General features: G+C 34.6%; 1 protein-coding gene across 1 annotated transcript; it reads left to right on the top strand.

The window, feature by feature from the left end:
- The first annotated feature begins 600 nt into the window (after positions 1 to 600).
- Positions 601 to 20,486, top strand: LOC126971470 (coatomer subunit zeta-1). The gene is made up of 6 exons (XM_050817798.1): positions 601 to 874; positions 2,549 to 2,694; positions 3,559 to 3,658; positions 4,891 to 5,024; positions 7,717 to 7,807; positions 20,389 to 20,486. Exons 1-6 carry the CDS (start codon positions 836 to 838, stop codon positions 20,434 to 20,436), a joined length of 558 nt encoding a protein of 185 aa, XP_050673755.1. The 5' UTR covers positions 601 to 835; the 3' UTR covers positions 20,437 to 20,486.
- The last annotated feature ends 522 nt before the right edge of the window (positions 20,487 to 21,008 follow it).

Here is a 21,008-nt window from a genome sequence, read left to right as displayed (position 1 = left end):
GCTACACAATGTAATAAAAAAGCTGTAAAATATGTGCTTTATAATCTGGCCGGTCTCAGTAAGAGCCAATTCTTATTGGATAATAATCTGTCGATATAAGAATATGCATAATAATTGTGTGTAATATAGTTAATTATCGATAAAAATTATGGATTGATTCCAACCCTATTACTATTTATTATGGTATTAATGGCAGCTCTGACATTACGTCATTAATTGATTATCCTACTAATATTATAAATGTGAAAGTTTGTATGTCTGGATGTATGTTTGAACTTCTTTAACGCAAAATCTACTGAATAGATTTTGATGAAACTTAACAAAACTATAGTGTGAATTATACAAAATATAAAAGAAGTGTGATTGTTACTAATGAATACAACTAGCGCCATCTCTTATCAACTAGCAAAAGATCAAAACAATTTATATGGCAAAACAACGTTTGCCGGGTCAGCTAGTGTTGATATAAAGATTTAGTACAATACAATAGACATTTCTCATTATTTTCTATGGAACTCCAGTCTCTTGAACGTAGTGTTTAAATTCTCTTTGGTAGGCACTATTGCATCTATGAATCTATGGACTTGTGATATGTCAATGTCACATAAACACGTAATTTCGAGCTACCTAACTAAAACTAAGGATTGTAATCTTCAATCTTGTTGTAGCAAAAGTAATTTAAACTAAAAGATACCTAAACTCGTTAACAATAAATACTAGATTACTGTTTTCAGAGCTCGTTAGAGCGAATATATTCCTTGGTCCAAAGTGTTGATAAGCAGTTAACGTGGCTTCCGCTAAAAGTATCGCTGCCTACAATAAATTTTATAAAAAAATGGTTTATAAAAAAAATACGATGGAAGGGTCTCTCTTCGTAAGTATTTTTATTATATTTCTATGAGTAACAAAAGGGAAGAGAATTTTGTTATTGCTAACTTATAATAATTATTAAACTTACATGCACAACTAGCTAGTCTAAAGTAAACTCTTACTCAGGTCATATTATTAAATCTACTATCTAGATGTCTCGAGATGAAATCATGTCATTTAAATTTGGTTGTTGTGTGATTTCTGTTCATTTCAAGAGCAGTGCAAAAATATTTGTTAAGTTCTAAAATAATCAAAATAAATAAAGTTGTTAATGTAAAAATAATAAAAGAAATATCCAATCTACAGTTAAGTTACAATAATTACTATGTACAGATTCTTGATTTCACCAATTTTAATTGTATGTATACATTTAATTATAACAAATATAATTTTGCTTCAATCATTATTGTACTTTGTTCATCAAAATTGATTGAAAATCTTGAGTATAGTTATCCTCTAGATTGTTCCAGGCCTCTGTCTGTGCTCATTCCAGAGTTAAGAGAGCTTTCCGGGATATCCATAGAGTGGCAAAAACATGTGTGGACTTGGTTTCGGCAGGGTTTTACCTGTTCATTGGGAGCCCATTCTTTGGTAGAGGATGAATATAACAGGCAGCAGATAGATTGGAGGCTTATAGATGGTTGCATTTTGCATGTGCCTAGACTAACAAAACTTAGAGGAATTAACACTAAAGATATTTTTCACATAAGTTCTAGTTTCATTTTTCCTTTTGTTTCTTCATATATAGTCCAATAATTGTCTCATATGTCCATCTTATATCTTGCTATGTGTCCAGCCTAATACCAAATCTCTTTTAACTGACATTACTATGTCAGTTACAACTTTTGTACTCCAATTGTCATGTTCCGAGTATCATCAACATTAAGGCTGGAATAAAAAAGTTGTCTTAAATTTATAATAAGCACAGGACTAAGGTGACTGTTCTTCTTGGTGTAAAAACAAGAAAAAAACACTTGGAGGTTGGAAACCCAAAGTAACTTACATCAAATCAAATTGTTATTGTGAATTCTGTGGTATACAAAATATAGGTGCATACCATAATTTCAAGATATATGTTTATCACAAAAGCATCACACAGCTATGTGAGACGAAATGAATTTTAAATTCAGAAGCTTTTACTGGCTTATTTGGCAGGAACTCCCTAGTATCTCAGAAGAACAAACTCCTAGTATTTAGAGTAGCCATCAAGGTTATCTGGACTTATGGAATCCAGCTTTGGGGTACAGCAAGCCACTCCAATATTGAGATACTCCAAAGACCTCAAAACGCAATCCTAAAAAACATAAAATAGCCATCATTCATAACCAACAATGAGGTCCACCAGTAAGAAAGAAATTGTGTCAACTCAAGAAAAATATAGATCTCATTTAGAAGTCCACGAGAAAAAAGCTTGCTCATGAGTTCCTTGTCCAAAATCGGCCAAAACACCTTAAAAGAGCATGAATTGTTTGAGCTGGACAAATAGGTCTTAGAAATCTAAATGAAAGAGTCCTTCTCGTAGGAAAAGGGCCTCTGCACATTTCCCTTATAGCACTTGCTTATAGTATAAGCTACTACAGATAGTTATTACTATCTGCTATAAGCTACTACATTATAAAAAAAAAAAAACTATAGTGATTAAAGATATTGTACAAAGTTTGTAAATGTATGATTTCAGGAACCCACCTTATACTTGGTGAAAGGTATGTGCATTATGGACAATGACGGCAATAGAATCCTAGCAAAATACTATGATCCTGATATTCTTAATAATACTAAAGATCAAAAAGCATTTGAAAAGAATCTGTTCAATAAAACACATAGGTAAGAGTCCCAATTAGCATAGTAAGCTATATAAGTAAGTATGCTGGGAGAGTTTCTTGCGCCGCTTCTCTCTCAGAGCGCCATTTGTTTCCGAAGCGGTAGTAGTATCTAGTAGTTATCAGAAATGACATCAAAAAGAATTCTAACTGAATCAATTTTGAGAAAAAAAAAATAAAAAAATAAGGAAATCAACCTAGCATAGCATAGAAAAATTTGAATAATTTGGAGAAGCAAATTGATCAGTCACTGACCAGCCATCTCTTCTCTAGCCATATTGCATGGAAGGGAATGCCTTGCCCCATGAGACTTTGCTTTACCAGTGGGAGGCTCATTTGGACAGGATGCCAGCTAGCTACCACAACCGTACCTTTTTCTGCTGTGAAGCATTAATGTGTTTTGCCCAGCAATTTTATTTTAGCGATGGGGCCCATAGCTAAAATAAAATTGCTGGGCAAAAGAGACTTAACATCTTATGTCTTAAGGTGATGATCACAATAAAAGTAGTACAACTCTGAATTTTTTGGGTTTTTCAAGTGTGTTTTTACATTGTAATGGGCCAATTTGCCATCATGTAATGTACTGCTTGTCTTGTCCCTATTCTATATCTTGTGCTATTATCATAAAAAAACTCACATTCAATGTCATTTTGGTGAACATGAATATTATCTAACAACTTACAAAACTATGAGGTTTTGGGCTGTCTGAATAGGTTTCAAGGAAAGAGTACTTGCGGAAAAAGGAACTCTGCTCAGCATCTCCTTATCGAAAAATTACTGATTCTGGATTATAACAAGATATACTTAATTGTAATAATGTGTTTTTCATATTTGCCCTGTGATCTTAAAATAATATTTTAACTTTCAGAGCAAATGCAGAAATCATAATGCTAGATGGCCTAACTTGTGTCTATAAAAATAATGTGGATTTATATTTTTATGTCATGGGAAGTTCACATGAAAATGAGGTAAGGTTACTCTCAATATATTTGAAAATATTTTGTATGTAAACAAACACATGAAAACAAAGTAAATAAATTTTCAAAATATAGTGAGCGTCACTTTTTAAATTTAGGGAAAAAGGTAAAACTTGGAGTAAAGTAATTCATTTGTAGGTATGTATATTATGATTGTGTGAAGTAAATTGACTTATAAGGCCTATTACAGTTTTAATAACTTAAGGCTGCTTTACATTGAAGTAGATTACTTTTAGTCGTTTATGTTGTATCAAATATTGTTCAGTGAATTTCTTATGGCTTCTTCTCAGCAGAGTGCCTATAGTAAATTTAACATTCTAGCTTGAACTTTAATCATAATGAATAAAGAAATTTTGAATTTTTGAAGCCCCGGAGCTACACTCCCAGCGGACCCTAAAGAATAATTGAAGTAGGTATAGATATGAATCATCCCAGGAACTGTGTACACACCAAATAAATGTCAATTTAAATAGTAAAGCAATGATAACAAGTTTAGTAAAGCTAAAGTAAAGTACTCACAACCACAACCTTTGAATTTACTAGAAGCTGTGTTTGTTCCTCGGCATGTTTAGCTATACCACAAGAGCTTTAAGATCTTTACGTAAAAAGGTAACGGCTCTAACGTTTGCGCCACCAACTGTTTCCCATATCATATTGGAATATGTTCACCTAGAATTTGTTTACGCAACACTTTCAATAACGAAAACTGCTTTAGGTGCCCATAACACCAAAAATATTTATATTGAACAAAGAAGAAGGACAAAGAGGCAATATATATATAAATTTTAAATATAAAAAATTGTCCTGGAAACATTGTGCAAAGAAGTAGTCCAAATTGATAGTCTCTGAGTTTGCTCCCTCATGACTGAGGATTTTGCTGCTCAGGATTCTTAAAAAACCACAAAAATTCTGAGACACTACAACTGCGCTCGTCACCTTGATACATAAGATGGTAAGTCTCATTTGTCCAGTAATTTGGCACCCTTCAGACTGAAACACAGTAATGCATATACATTACTACTTCACGGCAGAACTAGGCACTGTTGTGGTACCCATAATCTAGCCGACATCCTGTGCAAAGGAGCCTCCCACTGGTAAATCATTGTCTTGTATTCATAGTTCAGGCAATACTTGTTTGGGGCAAGATAATTTATGTAAAAGTATGTCAATATTATTATTACTATACTTTAAATTCTACTGCGAATAAAAATTATGAATTTTAGCTGATTCTGCAATCAGTATTGAATGCGTTGTACGAATCTGTCAGCATACTGCTGAGGAGGAATGTGGAGAAGAGAATACTCCTGGATAATTTGGATGCTGTCATGTTGGCCTTCGATGAAATCTGCGATGGGGGGTGAGTTCTAAGCATTTGTTTTGTAATGTTGCAAAATATTGATTATTCATTGAAATAAAAAAACATCCCAATTTCAATAGAAAGGCTGAAATACCTAACACCTGATCCAATAATCTCCAAATTAAAACCCAAAACTACACGTATCAAAAAAGAAGAAGACACTGTCAGTAAATATTGCCAATAACTTTCTTTTATCACATTAAGCCTGGCACTGACCATACATCCAAATGGACGCGATTAGAATTCATCCGAATGTACGCACATACGATCCATCACATATCATTCTTGTAGCTAGTTTCAACAATATTCAACCTAGCTTATAGAATGCAACCTACGGTATCAGTAGTAGGTGCCATTATCTGTATGAATGAATGAATGAATACAGTTAATTGCACTTAAAAATAATAATTATAAATGTTATGGTAGCATAATTAGGCGACCTTATCGCTGTTCAGCGATCTCTTCCTGGTAACCTAAAGGTGTGGGAGATCTTATTTATAACTTGACAAATGGCAATAAATTAACATACAATAGGATATACATACAATTTACACAAAAAAAAATAGATTTAACGACTGCAAAAATAATTAGTTAATAAAGTATAAATTGATAAAATAGTTATACTATAGGTACATTTTCACTAGAGGACTTGTCATAAGAAATAGTTATTTTACTAAATTTTTGAATCCATTGAACGTCTGAGCTTTTCATAAATAAGTAGAGCATTCCACAGTCAGATTAATTAGAAAAAAAGGTGTGACGAGGAACACATAAAATTCTAGACCACAGTTTTAAGCTCATGAGAATCACCCAAATAAACAAATCTTTTCTTTAAATATTGGGTAGTGTTTGGGTCGAAGAAAGTACAGAAGGAAAAGAATATGAGTGTTCCGGCGAAATGGAATCGGTAGCCACTTGAACCATTTCCGAAATTCAGATATCTTGAAGAAATTTCAAGACGCTCAAGTTTGTTAAGTTGCTCATAAGTAAGATTTAGAGAGCTACTATTTAAATTTCAAATGTTGGTATAAAAAATGTTGGTTAATATGTAAAAAATTACGAAGTCTTAAAAGCCTTAAATTAAAAGCGGATGCAAAAATCTTTTTAATGACATTCTCAATTTGTGTGTTCCACGATAACGTCTGACCAATGTGTATTCCCAAGTTTTTTACGGACTTACTAAAGGGTACAAATCGGAGAAAGATTCGATCAATCATTACAAGAGGTATAGGGTGAACTGCCAATAACAATTGCCTGTGTTTTGTGTAGATTTAAGCGAAATCCATACATCTCACACCATTTAGTGATATTGTATAAATCAGCATTAAGTAAACCAATTGTTGGTGTGACATTATCAAGAGGTGAGTGGGCGTAAATCTGCTGATCATCAGCATACAAATAGTAGAAGGGATAATGTTTTGAAGATATAGAATTAATGAAAATAGCAAAAAGAGAGGAGACAGCACGCCACCTTGGGGCACGCCGACTGTGATGTTGGACCAAGTAGAGTATTTGTCGTCAACTTTAATATACTGTCGACGTGCGGTAGTCACTTGGACTACGAAGCCATACAATTGCTCATGGAGATATTATGTTCAAACTCAGCACTCCCAACAGAATATCGAAGTCAATAGAATTAAAGGCTTTGCTAAAATCTAGTATCGTCAGTACTGTAACATTTTTATTTTCTAATCTAGGAGTGAATGGTCTACAACAAATTTATGTTTTTGTTGCTGCACCAATTTTTCAAGGATTTTGAATAAAAATGGCAATATGGATATAGGTCTGTAGTCGGAAGTCTGTATTTATTTTTGTGAATTTACTTTAAAAAAAATGGAAGATTCCGAAATTTGTTACTCCCTGGAACAGTCTAGCCTTTATTTACTCATAGTTGAAAGATTTTTCTTGACTGTTTCAATATTTGCGTTTTCATCTTTGGTCTTAAATAAATTTAGTGCCTAATTCAATATAGGCTGCATTTCTTTTTATTTTTGTTGTGATGATAATGAGGTAATGAGGACTTCATTTGTGACCTGCCCTAAGCAGGGACAATTTCGATAACAGACGACATTTATCACGTTTTTTTACACCTTCGAATACGTCGTTATCCTGCGGCACCGCAACACTGAATGCACATTCATGAAGCGTGCCTCCAAATGGCATGGTGCACGTTTGACGCATTGACGGTCATTCCAAACTCGCCAGGATGATACTTCCAAATGGCATGGCGTCCTGGATTTTGATCCATTTCAAAATCCACGGTCGGGACGCTGTTTTTAAAATAGCATACGTTTTCTACATTAATGGGCAGATTTTGGAATGCAGCCCCGCCATTTGGACTGCTGGCAGGCTCATCAATGGGTATATACATACATAAGATGATAAGTCTCAATTGCCCAGTCATTTCATGAGCTACGGCGCCCGTCAGATCGTAACACAATAATACTTACACCCATAATCTAGCCGGCATCCTGTACAAAAGGAGTCTCCCACAGACAAATTATCTCATGTGTGTGGTGTATATATCTAATATACACCTGCAAGCAGTAATATGATTAGCTTTAGTGTCAGCAAGTTTAAAAAGCAATTGAAATGTTACTTAAAATACTGAAATCAATACTACAGAGTGGATATTGATTTGAGCTTTTTGAAATCAACGATCTGTAACTAAATTTACAAATTTGAATTCCAGTGTGATCCTCGATTCGGACCCGACGTCGATAGTGTCACGGGCGGCACTCCGCACAGAAGACGTTCCTCTTGGGGAGCAGACCGTCGCTCAGGTAGTAGACCAGTTAAATAAAGTATTCTGGTAACACTGCTGTGACAGCCCGCAAAAACAACATGACAGTTGTGCCAATGTCAAATCATTTATTGGATCAAAACTTTATAAGTCAGGATGAAGTACAAAAGTTGCAATAGCATTTAAATGGGTATAACAATATACCAACTATAATCAAATCAAAATCAGTTTATTCACGTAGGTCACGGAAATGACACTTATGAATATAAAAAAAAAAATTTCTTATTGAATCTACCGCTACTTCGTAGAGGGTTGAGATAATGTGAAGAAGTAGCTAGAAACTGATTGCCACTCTTTTATATCAAGATTTACAAATGTTCTTTCACATTTTAATAGGCCTTAGAGGATAATTTATTTTTTACGATACATTTTTTTTAATAGGTAATATTTTAATATCATTTGGTATGTTATTATAAAATATAACACAATCCACATTAAAAGATTTAGCAATTTTACGGAGTCTAGTAGATGGAATCGCGAGCTGATGTTAGTTTCAAGTATTGACATTATGTACATCACTATTCTTTTTAAATTGGCTAATATGTTTATGAGCGTACAGGAGGTTCTTGTATATGTACAGGCAGTGTACTGTCATGATATTAATTTCACTAAATTTATCTCTCAATGAATCCCTAGAACGCATTTTATATACAATATCTGGACGACCAAGCCGGATCACCCAATTATCCATCTGAGCTATTATAGTCTTGTATATAGTGGCGAACACAGATAAAACTATATTTTTTTTAATTGAAACCTATATCTAGATTGATTTATCGCCCCCGAAATCCCCTGTATACTAAATTTCATTAAAATCATTGGCGCTATTTCCGATATTCAGAATATATATATACAAGAATTGCTCGTTTAAAGGTATAAGATAAGCATTAAATATTAGAAACAAAGAACACTTTAATTACAGTAACTTCAATAAAGATCGTATCATAAACAACCATTAACATAATTATAATCATTAACAACAAATAAACCAATAATTATCGACTAAACGTTAACCATTATAAATGAGTAGTCTACTTAGCTAGCAACATAAAATTATATTAATGAAGTAAATTTTGTAAAAAGTATTTTTTAACAATGATTTATATTTATAAATAATATTTTAATCTCTATGGGAGTCTCGTTTGGTGAAAAATGATTTAAATATTCTTCTTTGATTGTATTTTGGTTTGAGCTAATGCTCTAAATATATAAACAAATTATGACTAACTCAGTTCAAGAAATGCGAAATATCCCTTTAAATATTAGCCTTACCCATATTTAAGTGCCGGCCTTCCTTAAGAGGCGGCAACACTCCTGTGATTCTTCTGGTGTTACAAGAGAATGTGGGCGGCGGTAATCACTTTTTTTTATGGAATAGGAGGACAAACGAGCGTTCGGGTCACCTGTTGTTAAGTGATCACCGCCGCCCACAATCTCTTGCAACACCAGAGGAATCACAGGAGCGTTGCCGGCCTTTAAGGAAGGTGTACGCGCTTTTTTTGAAGGTACCCATGTCGTATTGTCCCGGAAACACCGCACAAGGAAGCTCATTCCACAGCTTTGTACTACGTGGAAGAAAGCTTCTTGAAAACCGCAATGTGGAGGACCGCCACACATCCACATGGTGAGGATGATATCCTAACTTGTGGCGTATCGTGCGAAGGTGGAATTCGGCGGCAGGAATCAGGTTGAACAGCTCTTCGGAACACTCCCCGTGATAAATGCGGTAGAAGACACACAATGAAGCGTCTCTACGCAACGCCAAGTGATCCAGCCGTTCACAGAGTACTGGGTCCCCGACAATTCGAGCTGCTCTGCGTTGCACGCGGTCAAATGGATCGAGCTGATACTGGGGTGCGCCAGACCAGAGATGACAGCAATACTCCATGTGTGGCCGGTCCTGCGCTTTGTAGAGTGCTAGTATGTGGGCCGGCTTGAAGTATTGCCGTGCTCTATTAATGACACCCAGTTTCTTTGAAGCCAATTTGGCTTTGTCTTCCAGATGACCACGAAATTGGCAATCGCTCGAGATTTCGAGACCCAGTATTCCAGTACTTAACACCAGATGACCCGTACGCAAGTTTGTCCTCCTTTTCCACTATCAAAAATAAGTAATCAATATTTTTAAAGGCTAACTGAAATTAACTGTTTGTCTATCTTGCCCAAAAAGATGATTTCCTTTTTTGTGGGTACTTCTATAAGTTTTGGAAACAGTGAAAAGGAACTCTTATTCGATTAATATTAGGTACAGTAGGTTTTAATTATGTTTTATTTAAATATTATTATTTTATTGATTAATTATTGTTATAATATAATATATTTTGTATGTGAGTTTATTTGTTATGTTTTCACGCTTTATGTCATCAGAGGTGAAGGAAAGGATATAGGGTAGTTTCATTGTATCCCGAAATTGCTTAAGTTCCCGAAGGAGCGCAATAGTGCAGATGAAATCGTGGGCAATTATTAGTAAAACAGTAATGATTGATTCATATGTATCTGCATAAAAATGATATTATAATTTATAAGATACAAATTAGTTAATTGATATGAAAAAATATTTATTTAGTCTTAAAATAACCTATACTATGTGTGAATTGCGATACTATATTACTTAATTAAACGTGCCTTAAGGCGACACTAAATGCCGGCGACCTTGAGTGATATGAGTTCACGGCTCCTATGTAACAAAGCCAATATTTTCAAAATTCTTGCGTCGAAAATTTTACATTTTAACAGGCGCTAACAGTTTAATTGCTTACAATCCTCATTATTGATTACTAATCTTAATAAATGTACCAACACAAAAAAGTAAAAGTAAGTAAGGTAGTTCATAATAGCTCTGGAGTGTTATGTTTAACTAACAGCAAGCATTAACAACCTACAAGTAAGGCTTAAGGGTATGTGTAACAGGATAAAGTAGTGTTTATAGCTCCAAATGCTATATTTTCACCACATAACTTGTCTAAAAACACCTTGTTTGCGTGTTTTCTGCTTACTCTTCGCCTTAACATAATATAAACACCCATAACTTGAAAAAAAAAAAATTGCATCTATCCGATTTCTAACCCTTCGCTTAAAACAAGAAAAAAATGTATCCCGTCAGAACTCTGCTATTCAGTTAAATCCCTAGCACCATACAAATGACGCTCTGAGAGGGAAGAAACTATATTTTTTTCATATTAGAGGGATATCATTTGCCTTTATTCCTGAGTAACTATTAGGCTGAGATTTATGGAGCGTACTTAGACATTGCTCAGACTCTACTTAGCAGAGTTAGCTCTCTTGAATAATGAAATAAATAAAGGAAGTATACGATAATTTCTTGGCTAAATTCTATACACGAAAAATAATAAAAATGTGACCTTTTTTGTGTTCTAGAAGTATTATTACGATATTTGAAGGAGCGCTTGCGTCCGCACATTGATTGTGATTCGGTCATGCTAAAACAAATGGTGACACCACAGGCATGTGAAAGCGAATCTACTGTGACTGTAACCGATTTTGATTGAAAAGTCGTAAACAGTCAGCCACGCTTGGAATTATCTGCTTAGTATATTGAATTTTAAATTAGCTAACGCAACTATTGTAAAATCAACTTTGATCATAATCGGGCTGTTAGAGCGTGTATACGCTATACTATGTCGGACAAACGTATTTTTTTAATGACAGTAGTAGGGGCCAGACGATCAGGACGTTCACCTGATGGTAATTGATAAGCCCTGCCCTAAAATGCAATGCCGCTCAGGATTCTTGAAGAACCCAAAAATTCTGAGCGGTACTACAATTGCACTCGTCACCTTGAGACATTAGATGCTAAGTCTCATTTGCCCAGTAATTTCACTAGCTACGGCGCCCTTCAGAACGAAACAGAGTAATGCTTAAATATTAACGTCTATTTGTGGCCACGTTTCTCTAGCCGTTTTTTTTTCTCTACATTATTGATCGAAGGTCATAAGTATTCAAAATTACAATGTGTGTTTCTACACAAGATGAGAGACACATTCAAATATTTTTATTCAAAATAAGGTTTAAAATAATGTTTTATAAGTCAAAAAAGTCTTTTTTTAATAAAATTTCGTCACAATTAATTTTGTACCATAAAGTTTATTATCAAACAGCCCGTGGGCGCTCGCTCAAAGTCATTTATGTTGTAGTAACCTTTACCACACAGAAGCTTTATAACCATTCTTTTGAATTTCGTAATACATTTGTCTTGTACATTTTCTTTGATCATGTAAATACATCACCCAAAAAAGACTCCTTCTCGACTTACCGGTAGGCATAACAACTCACACAGACAGAGAATCAATAAATAATTTTCTCACTTATATTTTATGTAGTAGTATATATTAGGTAGTATGTAGTTGTCATATTAATTGTTGGGTTTGATTTTGCATTAAATTCCCATTTTTGTAGAATATTCATTGTTTTGTCATGGCTACTCAATGTGTCTAAAGAGGGTGCGATTTGTTGACACGAGACGAAGTCATGGTCTTCAATACATGCCAGTAGGTGGAATTACACTTATCCCTAATATTAATAGTATAATAATAATAATATCCCTAATATATACAAAATTTTCGACGAAAATTACAAATATCACACACACAAATCTAACGCAGAAAGCTATTTGAAGTATTTTGGCAGTCTCTTTAAAAGAAGATTTAACTGACACGTAGTTTGTTTGTAAATTGTAACCGCCCAGTATATGGTGCCCTGACAAAACATTCAATATTCATTATCTAAATTTTAAAAAATTGGTTATCAGTAAAGTCGTTTTATGAATGCTAACTTACGTGGTAACGTCATTAGTAAACGTTGATGAAAAATTGCATACTTTTATGAATTGAATTGAATTATTATCATTATTTTGTATAATAAAAAGAATGAGTTAATTAAGAATTTAATTTTCTCGATAAATTAATATTTATTTGCACTTGTTAATTCGAATATTTATTGCTTAAATGCCTCTCTTTCCCTTGTTCCACTCTCTCGCTTGCACGCTCGGCTTACGTGGAACGTATATCGAAAAGAATTTTCGAGAATCTGTACTATACATTATATTTTGTTTATACATTTCATGTATTGCTAGCTGACCCAAAAAACATTGTATTGTCATATAAATTATAAAATTTTTGACTATAAAAAATAGATGTTAGCCGATTCTCAGAACTACTCAATTTGCAAACAAACATTCAAATCGGTTCAGCCGTTTCGGTGGAGTTTGGTAACAAACAATGCGACACGAGAATTTTATATATTAGATGAGATTGAGACAATCACATTTGTTTAGAAAAACTTCATTTCACAAATGAGCTATAAACGGCGTTATGTAAAAGTTATATTAAGAGTAGCGCTGCGTATATGGAATCTATACCTTCACACAACGCTCTATAGTGTTGAGTACGGGTATACCATAAAAATATGTAACGCCGTGTTGAGGATTTTAAAATATACCCAACTCCAACATTCGTTTTGGGTATAGTATAAAAATATTTACCGTCGTGTTAAGGATTTCAAAATATACCCGACCGCAACATTCGTTTGGGATAGATATCAGATAAAGGGACGTTTATTTTATAGGTGAGGAATTGAGGTAAATCATACGAGAACAAAAGTGGATAAACAACGTTTATTAGTTACTAGAAAAATAATCATAAAATTAAAAAAAAGAATTTAGCGCGCATTATGGACATTCATTTTAACATTCTGGCCTAAGTTATGCTTTCGTTTAGTTTTGCGTTCTGTGTTAGACGGTCGCCCAGCTTGAATCCTTGACTTGGTTTTTCCTATTCCTCTGTCTTTACGTCTACTCAGAGCTGTGCTTTGAACATTAATTTTCCTTGGTATACGTCTTTTTATTATCTGACGTAAAATGAAGTTTTGTCCTTGTTCTGATGTATTGATTTTTTTAATCATATTTGTAAATTTTCCTAGTGCTCTTAGATTGTGGACAGTGGGGTTTGTTTCAAATAACTTTGTGAAGCGTTGTACTTCAGTCTTAAACTCTGCAAGTGCATTTTTATATTGGTGTGGAAATTCTACAGCAACCTGTTGCTTGTAAGACGAAGAATTGTCTACATTCTGTATCGGCTCTTGTGTATCGGAGGAAGAGCACTGCGGTTCTATCGAGTCCAAATCATTGTTCGGTGTTTGATTCAAATCTACCATACTCATGTAGAAATTTTCATTTATCACATTCCCCGTCGCAATTCTTGCTAGTGACATTCTATCTTGAATAGACAGCCGAGGAGAATTGGGAAATATGACTCCAAAGTTTTGTTCAATGCTACACAGGTGCTTGCAGAATCTTCCACATTTTCCAGCGTCACAGTCACAAACGGCTAAATCAGCTCTCACAGTGTAAAAAGTATTTGGGCTTGTCTCTGATTCCACACTGTACTCATTATCGTTGACTTTAGATATATTTTTAATATTTCGAGCAGTCTTCATGAACATTGCATATATGGAATCCTTGGTTTTTCGTGTGTTAGCGTAGGAAACGATGCGCCGCAGAAAATAATTTTCAAAAATGGACGTAATGAAATCTTCTAATGCGCAAGCATTAAATGCTTTACAGCGCTGAAGTATCACGTCTTTAAGAATACGTATAGATGCTTCTGTTATGTTGTTGGTGTTGTTTCCTCGCGTAATTAAATCCAATCTATCAGAGACACACCATTCAAGCCGGCGTTTCCATAAGTTACTCAGATGATTTAACAGAGCTGGCATCGTCTTAACATACTCGTCACCTGTCAAATCCTTATACAATTTTACTGTTTCTTCTGGATCAGTTACAAAAAGAATATTTCGAAATCGTGTCATGATTGACTGTCTTTTCATTATGTCAACCTTGTGATCTGCAACGCAAAGCCAACGCCAAAAGGCTTGGCAAACATGAAATGCGCATAATAGTAATCGAGCATTTGGAAAAATTGTTCTCAAAGCATTTCGTTCGGCAGTAGAATCGTCCGTCATAACAATATCAGGCCCAAATTTTTTACCCACCTCGTTCTTTTCTACAGCTTCTTTAATAGCGGCAAAAACCAACGTGTAATTGGACTCATTTTGCTCAGTATGTATAGCACATGCCAATGGAAGACCACCGATTTTGTGAGATGTAAAAACTAGAGTAATCGCAGAACTGGAACTGATCATATTCTCATATGCAGTAGACAGAAAGACTCGTTTCATAATAGGAGTAATTATCACGATAGTCCTGGGATTCTCTTTCAATAGTATCGAGTAGCCTTTGTTATTTAAACTCTCAATTTTCCCTTGTATGATTTCGTGGAGATTGCATTCATTACGGTCACCATACTTTTCAGTACGCCATTTATTGTACATGTAGTACACTTGATTTTCGGAGGGATTTATTTGAGAGTTCGATAACATCTCTATTCCATTTAGATCCTCATCTTGAAACGAGTCCAGTATGTTCAATTCGTTGTAATTTATTGCTGCGCAAGGTGTCATTCCACTATCAAAATATTTCTGAAAAGTTTCTTCGGTTTGTTGGCTGCATTTTAATAAATTCAAGGCTTCGGCAACGTAAACACGATGAGAGTGTTCAAAAACTATAGTCACTAACACATTATACCCTTCCGACAACAGTTTGTCGTTTCGAATAGTGTCCTTATTAACTTTTTTGATAACAAAGTCTATTTTAGCCTTACAGTTTTGTCCACGAGACGACTTCTCTGATTTTTTATTGAACGATGAATGTTGACATGTATAGGTTTTTCGATACAAGAAGCGCTTCAACGAAGGATATGACTTTCGAACTATCCAGTTAGTGTTCGTAAAATTTGATATTTTTTTAACAAACTCGTCGATAAACTTAACATATCGTTCTTGTTCTTCATTTTGATCAGTCTTCAGTCTAAATCGCATGGAGTACTTTTCCTCCGATTCAAAATCCAGATTCTCGATAACTCTACAATGTTCGGTTATAAAACCCTCTAAACTAGCTTTATCTATCATTATTCGCATCTACTTTTACGCTAAAAGGATCACAAACCATATAGTTATCGCTTTATTATAATTTTCGAAATGTACTGTGCACTTATTACCACTTTTTAAATTAAAAAACACTTGAAATCACAATTCAAACAGTACTGACTCGCACGTGGTCACAAAATGATGCAACAAACAAAATATTGCGTCAAGCCTCGGGCGAAAAGGATAGAACGATTGAAATAGTAACGTGCCAAAAGAGTACCGAACAATTGCTTCGTTGCGGTCGGGTATGTTTTAAAATACATGCAGGGGCGTATACTAAATCTGAATGTATACCCGATATCAACACGCGCCAGTGACGTCACAAATGTTAGGTAAAGGTACACTTTATTGAAATGATTTTTGTTTACTGGATTTGATAATATACCCGAAGGCAACGCGGTTTTTGACGTCATGACCGTTGTGTGAAGGTATAGATTCCATATACGCAGTAGCGCTTTCTTTATGTTATATATATGTATACATATAATATTGTATTGTCTGTGTATATGTCGATTTGGTTTTGGTTCTAATATTTGTTATTCCTTATCAATGCCGTGATCAATTGAATATCCATAAATATATTATGATATTAATTACAGGTTTTCTTCAATATAATGAATAAATAATAAGCGTCAAAGGGAAATGAAAACAGCTAGTTTTTTTTTCATGCAATTTATGTAGTTTTGTTTGTTTTTAGTTAGCATTAAATTATATTGTTTATTTTATTTTTTATTTATCTCCCTTTATACAGAGTGACTGGTAAGACATTAACTATACTTATGCATTTGATAGTTGGCGATCAAATTTGAAGAAATAAACTAAAAATAAAAACATTTAATTAAATTTAACTCATCTTCATCATTTCAGCCGGAAGACGTCTGCTGGACAAAGGCCTCCCCCAAAGATCGCCATGACGAACGGTCCTGCGCTGCCCTCATCCAACCTACTCCGGCGATCTTGACCGGATCATCGGTCCATTTTCCTACCAGGCCAGGTCAGGCCCGGACAGGCCTACCGATACTTGGTCGTCATTCGAGGACTTTATTGCCCCAATGGCCATTTGTCAAGCTATGTGCCCTGCCCACTGCCAGCTCAGTTTCGCAATCATCTGGGTTATGTCGGTAACTTTAGATCTCCTACGGATCTCCTCATTTCTGATTCGATCTCGCAGTGAAACTCCGAGCATTGCACTCTGAGCGACCTTGAGCTTCCTCATAAGGCCCATAGTTAGCGACCACTAAGAAACTTAAACGAAAATTAACTCAAAGCTAAGTAATTAAGTACAAAAATGGATCGATTACACGCTAATCACGGGGCACGCACCTGTGGACGCTTGCGCTCAACTAATGAAAGAGTCGCGCAATCGGTAGTGATTTATCCAATTATTAATGACTTTAATTACTTATATTCTTCAATTATATTTTAGTATAATAATAAATAAATTTTGTATGTAGGTACCTATATAATTGAATTGTCTCACCAGTCATACTGTATAAATATACCTTTCGCTTTTGGTTGATTTAAGCTTTTTAATCTAAGCCCAAAAAGACGAGATAAAGAATGTAACCGAAGTTTCAGGGGTTCAAAACATTTTCATCGATAACTTTGAATATTGAAATGAATTTATATATTTGAAAGCTATATGTCTAGAGCTTCCTCTGACTGTGGCTCCATCATTTAAATCAACTACTCACAGTAACAGCAAAAATCAACTAAAAACTAACAGTAATGGATTAATATTCTAAGTTTATACGGAAACGGAAAAATACGCATCAATTCGAACAATACAAACAGGAATGAACTTGTTTACAAAATGGCGGAACAATGTTGACAATTGCGGTACTGACTGTTTTCTTGTACCACGAAATACGCAACGACAGCTATCGTTGATCAACTGACGCCATTACTGCGTACGAGTGATAGGGACAGAGATAATAGTCGCTCGCTATTGAAATGTAGCTCAGTAACGGTGTTTACATTCTTTATCTCCTCTCGCTGGCCTTAGTATAGAAATAATTTTTGGGTGCTTAGTTATATAAATACTCACAGTAATTATTGCTATTACCATTAAAATTATTTAATTTACTTTAAGAAACTTAATGTTCTTTTAACCTTGATAACATTCTTTGAGCTAAGTCGACTTTTCGACGGTACTCAAAAAAGAAATGCTGGCGAGTTTTATTTTCTTTGAAAATGCATTATTACTCGAGTCTTGTTATTCAGAATTACTGGGACCATGTCACAATTAGTGAAAACCTAATTCAAATCAATTTAGACTTTAGCAGGTTCTTCATGGGAACACGACTGGGTTCTTAACTTAAATATTTTTTTTTAATGCGGATCCATACTTTCATATGAGGATCATTTCATTGAATGGGAAGAAAAAAATCAGAACAGCAAAGTTAGTACCAATATGATTGGTGTAAGTTTATTAAAAGACTTTCTACTACCAAAAGGACCCAGAATTACGAGTATTTTTTTTATAAGAGGGGGCAAACGGGCAAGAGGCACACGTGATGTGGAGTGGTGAAGCAACCGCCCATGGACATTCGCAATTGGTCAAGAGATGCGTTGCCGGCCGTTAGTTGCCCTTTTCTTGAAGGCCCTTAACGATCGTTCCCAATATTCAGTCTATCTCTTACTTGGGATAAAAATCGTAAGTGTCGTGGACTTTTCTGTCCCAATAAATTAATCGACGGTAACTCACATTATCCGTACACGCTGTCTGTCAATGGGACGACGTACAGCTTACCAACGATAGAAGTTTGTATGTAAATTGCAATTCACCGTCCCAATATAAGGTATATTGGGACAGCTTCAGATTATTGACAGCTAATTACTATGGTAGTAATTTATCTCTATCTGTGGATAGTATATTGTGAATGGCTCTAAGTCGTGTCGGGTCGGAAAAACAGCAGCCGGTAATTGATTCCACATAGTGCCTGTGCGAGGCAAGAAATATCTTTAAAACCCCGCGCTTGTGGAATGCCAGACGTCAACGTGATGCGGGTGGCATATAGCATTTTTACGGAACGAGTACGGGTTAAATTTTTTTTTAATAATTTATATAATGTCATCTAACAACAGGATGGTGCACTTCCGCACAATACCATTCAACCTCTTTCACCTGATAAACCGATGGTTTTATCATATGGTGATAGCCCCAACTGGGTCGAGTGTATGAATCTTGATACAACACAACACCGTACAAGAATTAAAGATCGCATTCTTTATCATTAAAAAACCTGCTGTATGTAGTATATATATAAATTTTAAGAAGTTTCCTCAGTTCCTCATTAATTTATCATGAGATCCGGTTTTTTGAAGTTATTCTTCTTTTGGCGCGTTAGGGAAAAATGTCAGGGTGAATTTTTCGATGCAGACGATTTCTCCAGTGGGAGGCTCCTTTGCACAGGAAGCCGGCTAGATAATGGGTACCATAACGGCGCCTATAACTGCCGTGAAGAAGTAATGTGTAAGCATTACTGTGTTTCGGTCTGAAAGGCGCCGTAGCTAGTGAAATTACTGGGCAAATAGGCTTAACATCTTATTTCTCAAGGTGACGCGCGCAATTGTAGTGCCGCTCAGAATTTTTGGGTTTTCTGATCCTGAGCGGCACTGCGTTGTAATGGGCATGGCGTATCAATTACCATCAGCTGAACGTCCTGCTCGTCTCGTCCCTTATCATAAAAAAAAATGCGCGCGCACACCGTCACGCCAATTCGACACCCTGACGTTAGCTATTTGTATCATACTTCAAACTAAATTATGCGGTATAATAGTTTTTTTTGAAATAACAAACAGATACTTATTTTATTTTTACAATACTGTAATATGTAAAGTATCGAAGATGTTCACTAACTTCAATAGCATTATAGATTTAATTTTATAAATAACTAGCTGACCCGGCAAATGTTGTTTTGCCATATAAATTATTTTTAGAGTTAGACCGTTTCTTGGACATTGCAACATTATTTATCTAAAATAAACGTAGCCTAAGTTACTCCTTATTACATTAGCTACCTGCCAATAAAAGTCGCGTCAAAATAGGTCCAGCCATATCAGAGATTCGCCGGAACAAACAGACAGAAAAAAATTCTAAAAAATGTTATTTTGGTGTTTGTACTGTATATATATATTCATATACATGTAGTAAAAAACGGTTATTTCAATATTACAAACAGACACTCAGATATAAGGGGGATAAATCTTAATAAATTAATTTCTAATCCAATTCAGCATCCTAATCAAGAATTTGAAGAAATAGAGATTAAGGTTCTTAAAAATAATATAAATATAAAAAATATTTGGAGTTAAGTATAAAATTTCTATTTTCTTATTTTATTTCTATTATAAGGTTTTCGGTAGAAAGCACTTGATCTGAACTACAAAAGTGTGATGGGGTATTGTCAAGTATAGTGAATGCCATGAAATGTGGTGCTATATATTTGTAGAAAAATAATTTAATAATATTCTTTATTAAAATATTGTTCTTTCTACAAACATAAAACAGCGTGAGGAGTAATAATAAATTAAAAGTGGAATGATTTCGTATTTCAGGTACTGCAGTCAGCGAAAGAGCAGTTGAAATGGTCTCTGTTAAAATAAAAGTATTGTATTATATAATTATATTTTATTAAATTAACTAAAACAATAAAGATTTATTGATTTTTAACTTTTATGTTAGTTCCTGAAGTTATATTTTTTATACTACCCTATTTCTATCAACCTCCACACTACTCGGGAAATTACTTCGACTCGCACAACAGATAAAATATCTTGCTGGCTGTGTTGCATCATATTAACTGTTATAGTTAATGTTTAAGTCAAATTTAACGTTAACAGCTACGCCGACTTTAACATAGACTGCGGAATGCGTTGCACTATCGTAGTTAAAGTATCTATAGTTAAAGTTGAAAAGTGAAATATCAAGTCGATATCTAATATTTATTTGAAACTTTTGACAGGTCGCTTAGGACTTAGCTTTAACCGGCGAAGATTGGACGGTTACGGCCAACAGTTAAAGTTATGACGTAATTTAAAAAGTGTCAAATGGTGCAACACATTTTTTACTCAACGGGTAAGTTAGTTGATTGCAACCCAGCCTCAGATTATTCACGCTAGAGGCTAGCACTTAACGGTTAGGTAACTTGATTTGTAATTAATTAGAAGATAATTGT

The sequence above is a fragment of the Leptidea sinapis genome, chromosome 23 (assembly GCF_905404315.1).
Source record: "Leptidea sinapis chromosome 23, ilLepSina1.1, whole genome shotgun sequence".
In the NCBI taxonomy this organism is placed as follows: Eukaryota; Metazoa; Arthropoda; class Insecta; order Lepidoptera; family Pieridae; genus Leptidea; species Leptidea sinapis.
The sequence above is the reverse complement of the archived record's forward strand: the minus strand, read 5'-3'. Positions and strand labels throughout refer to the sequence as shown.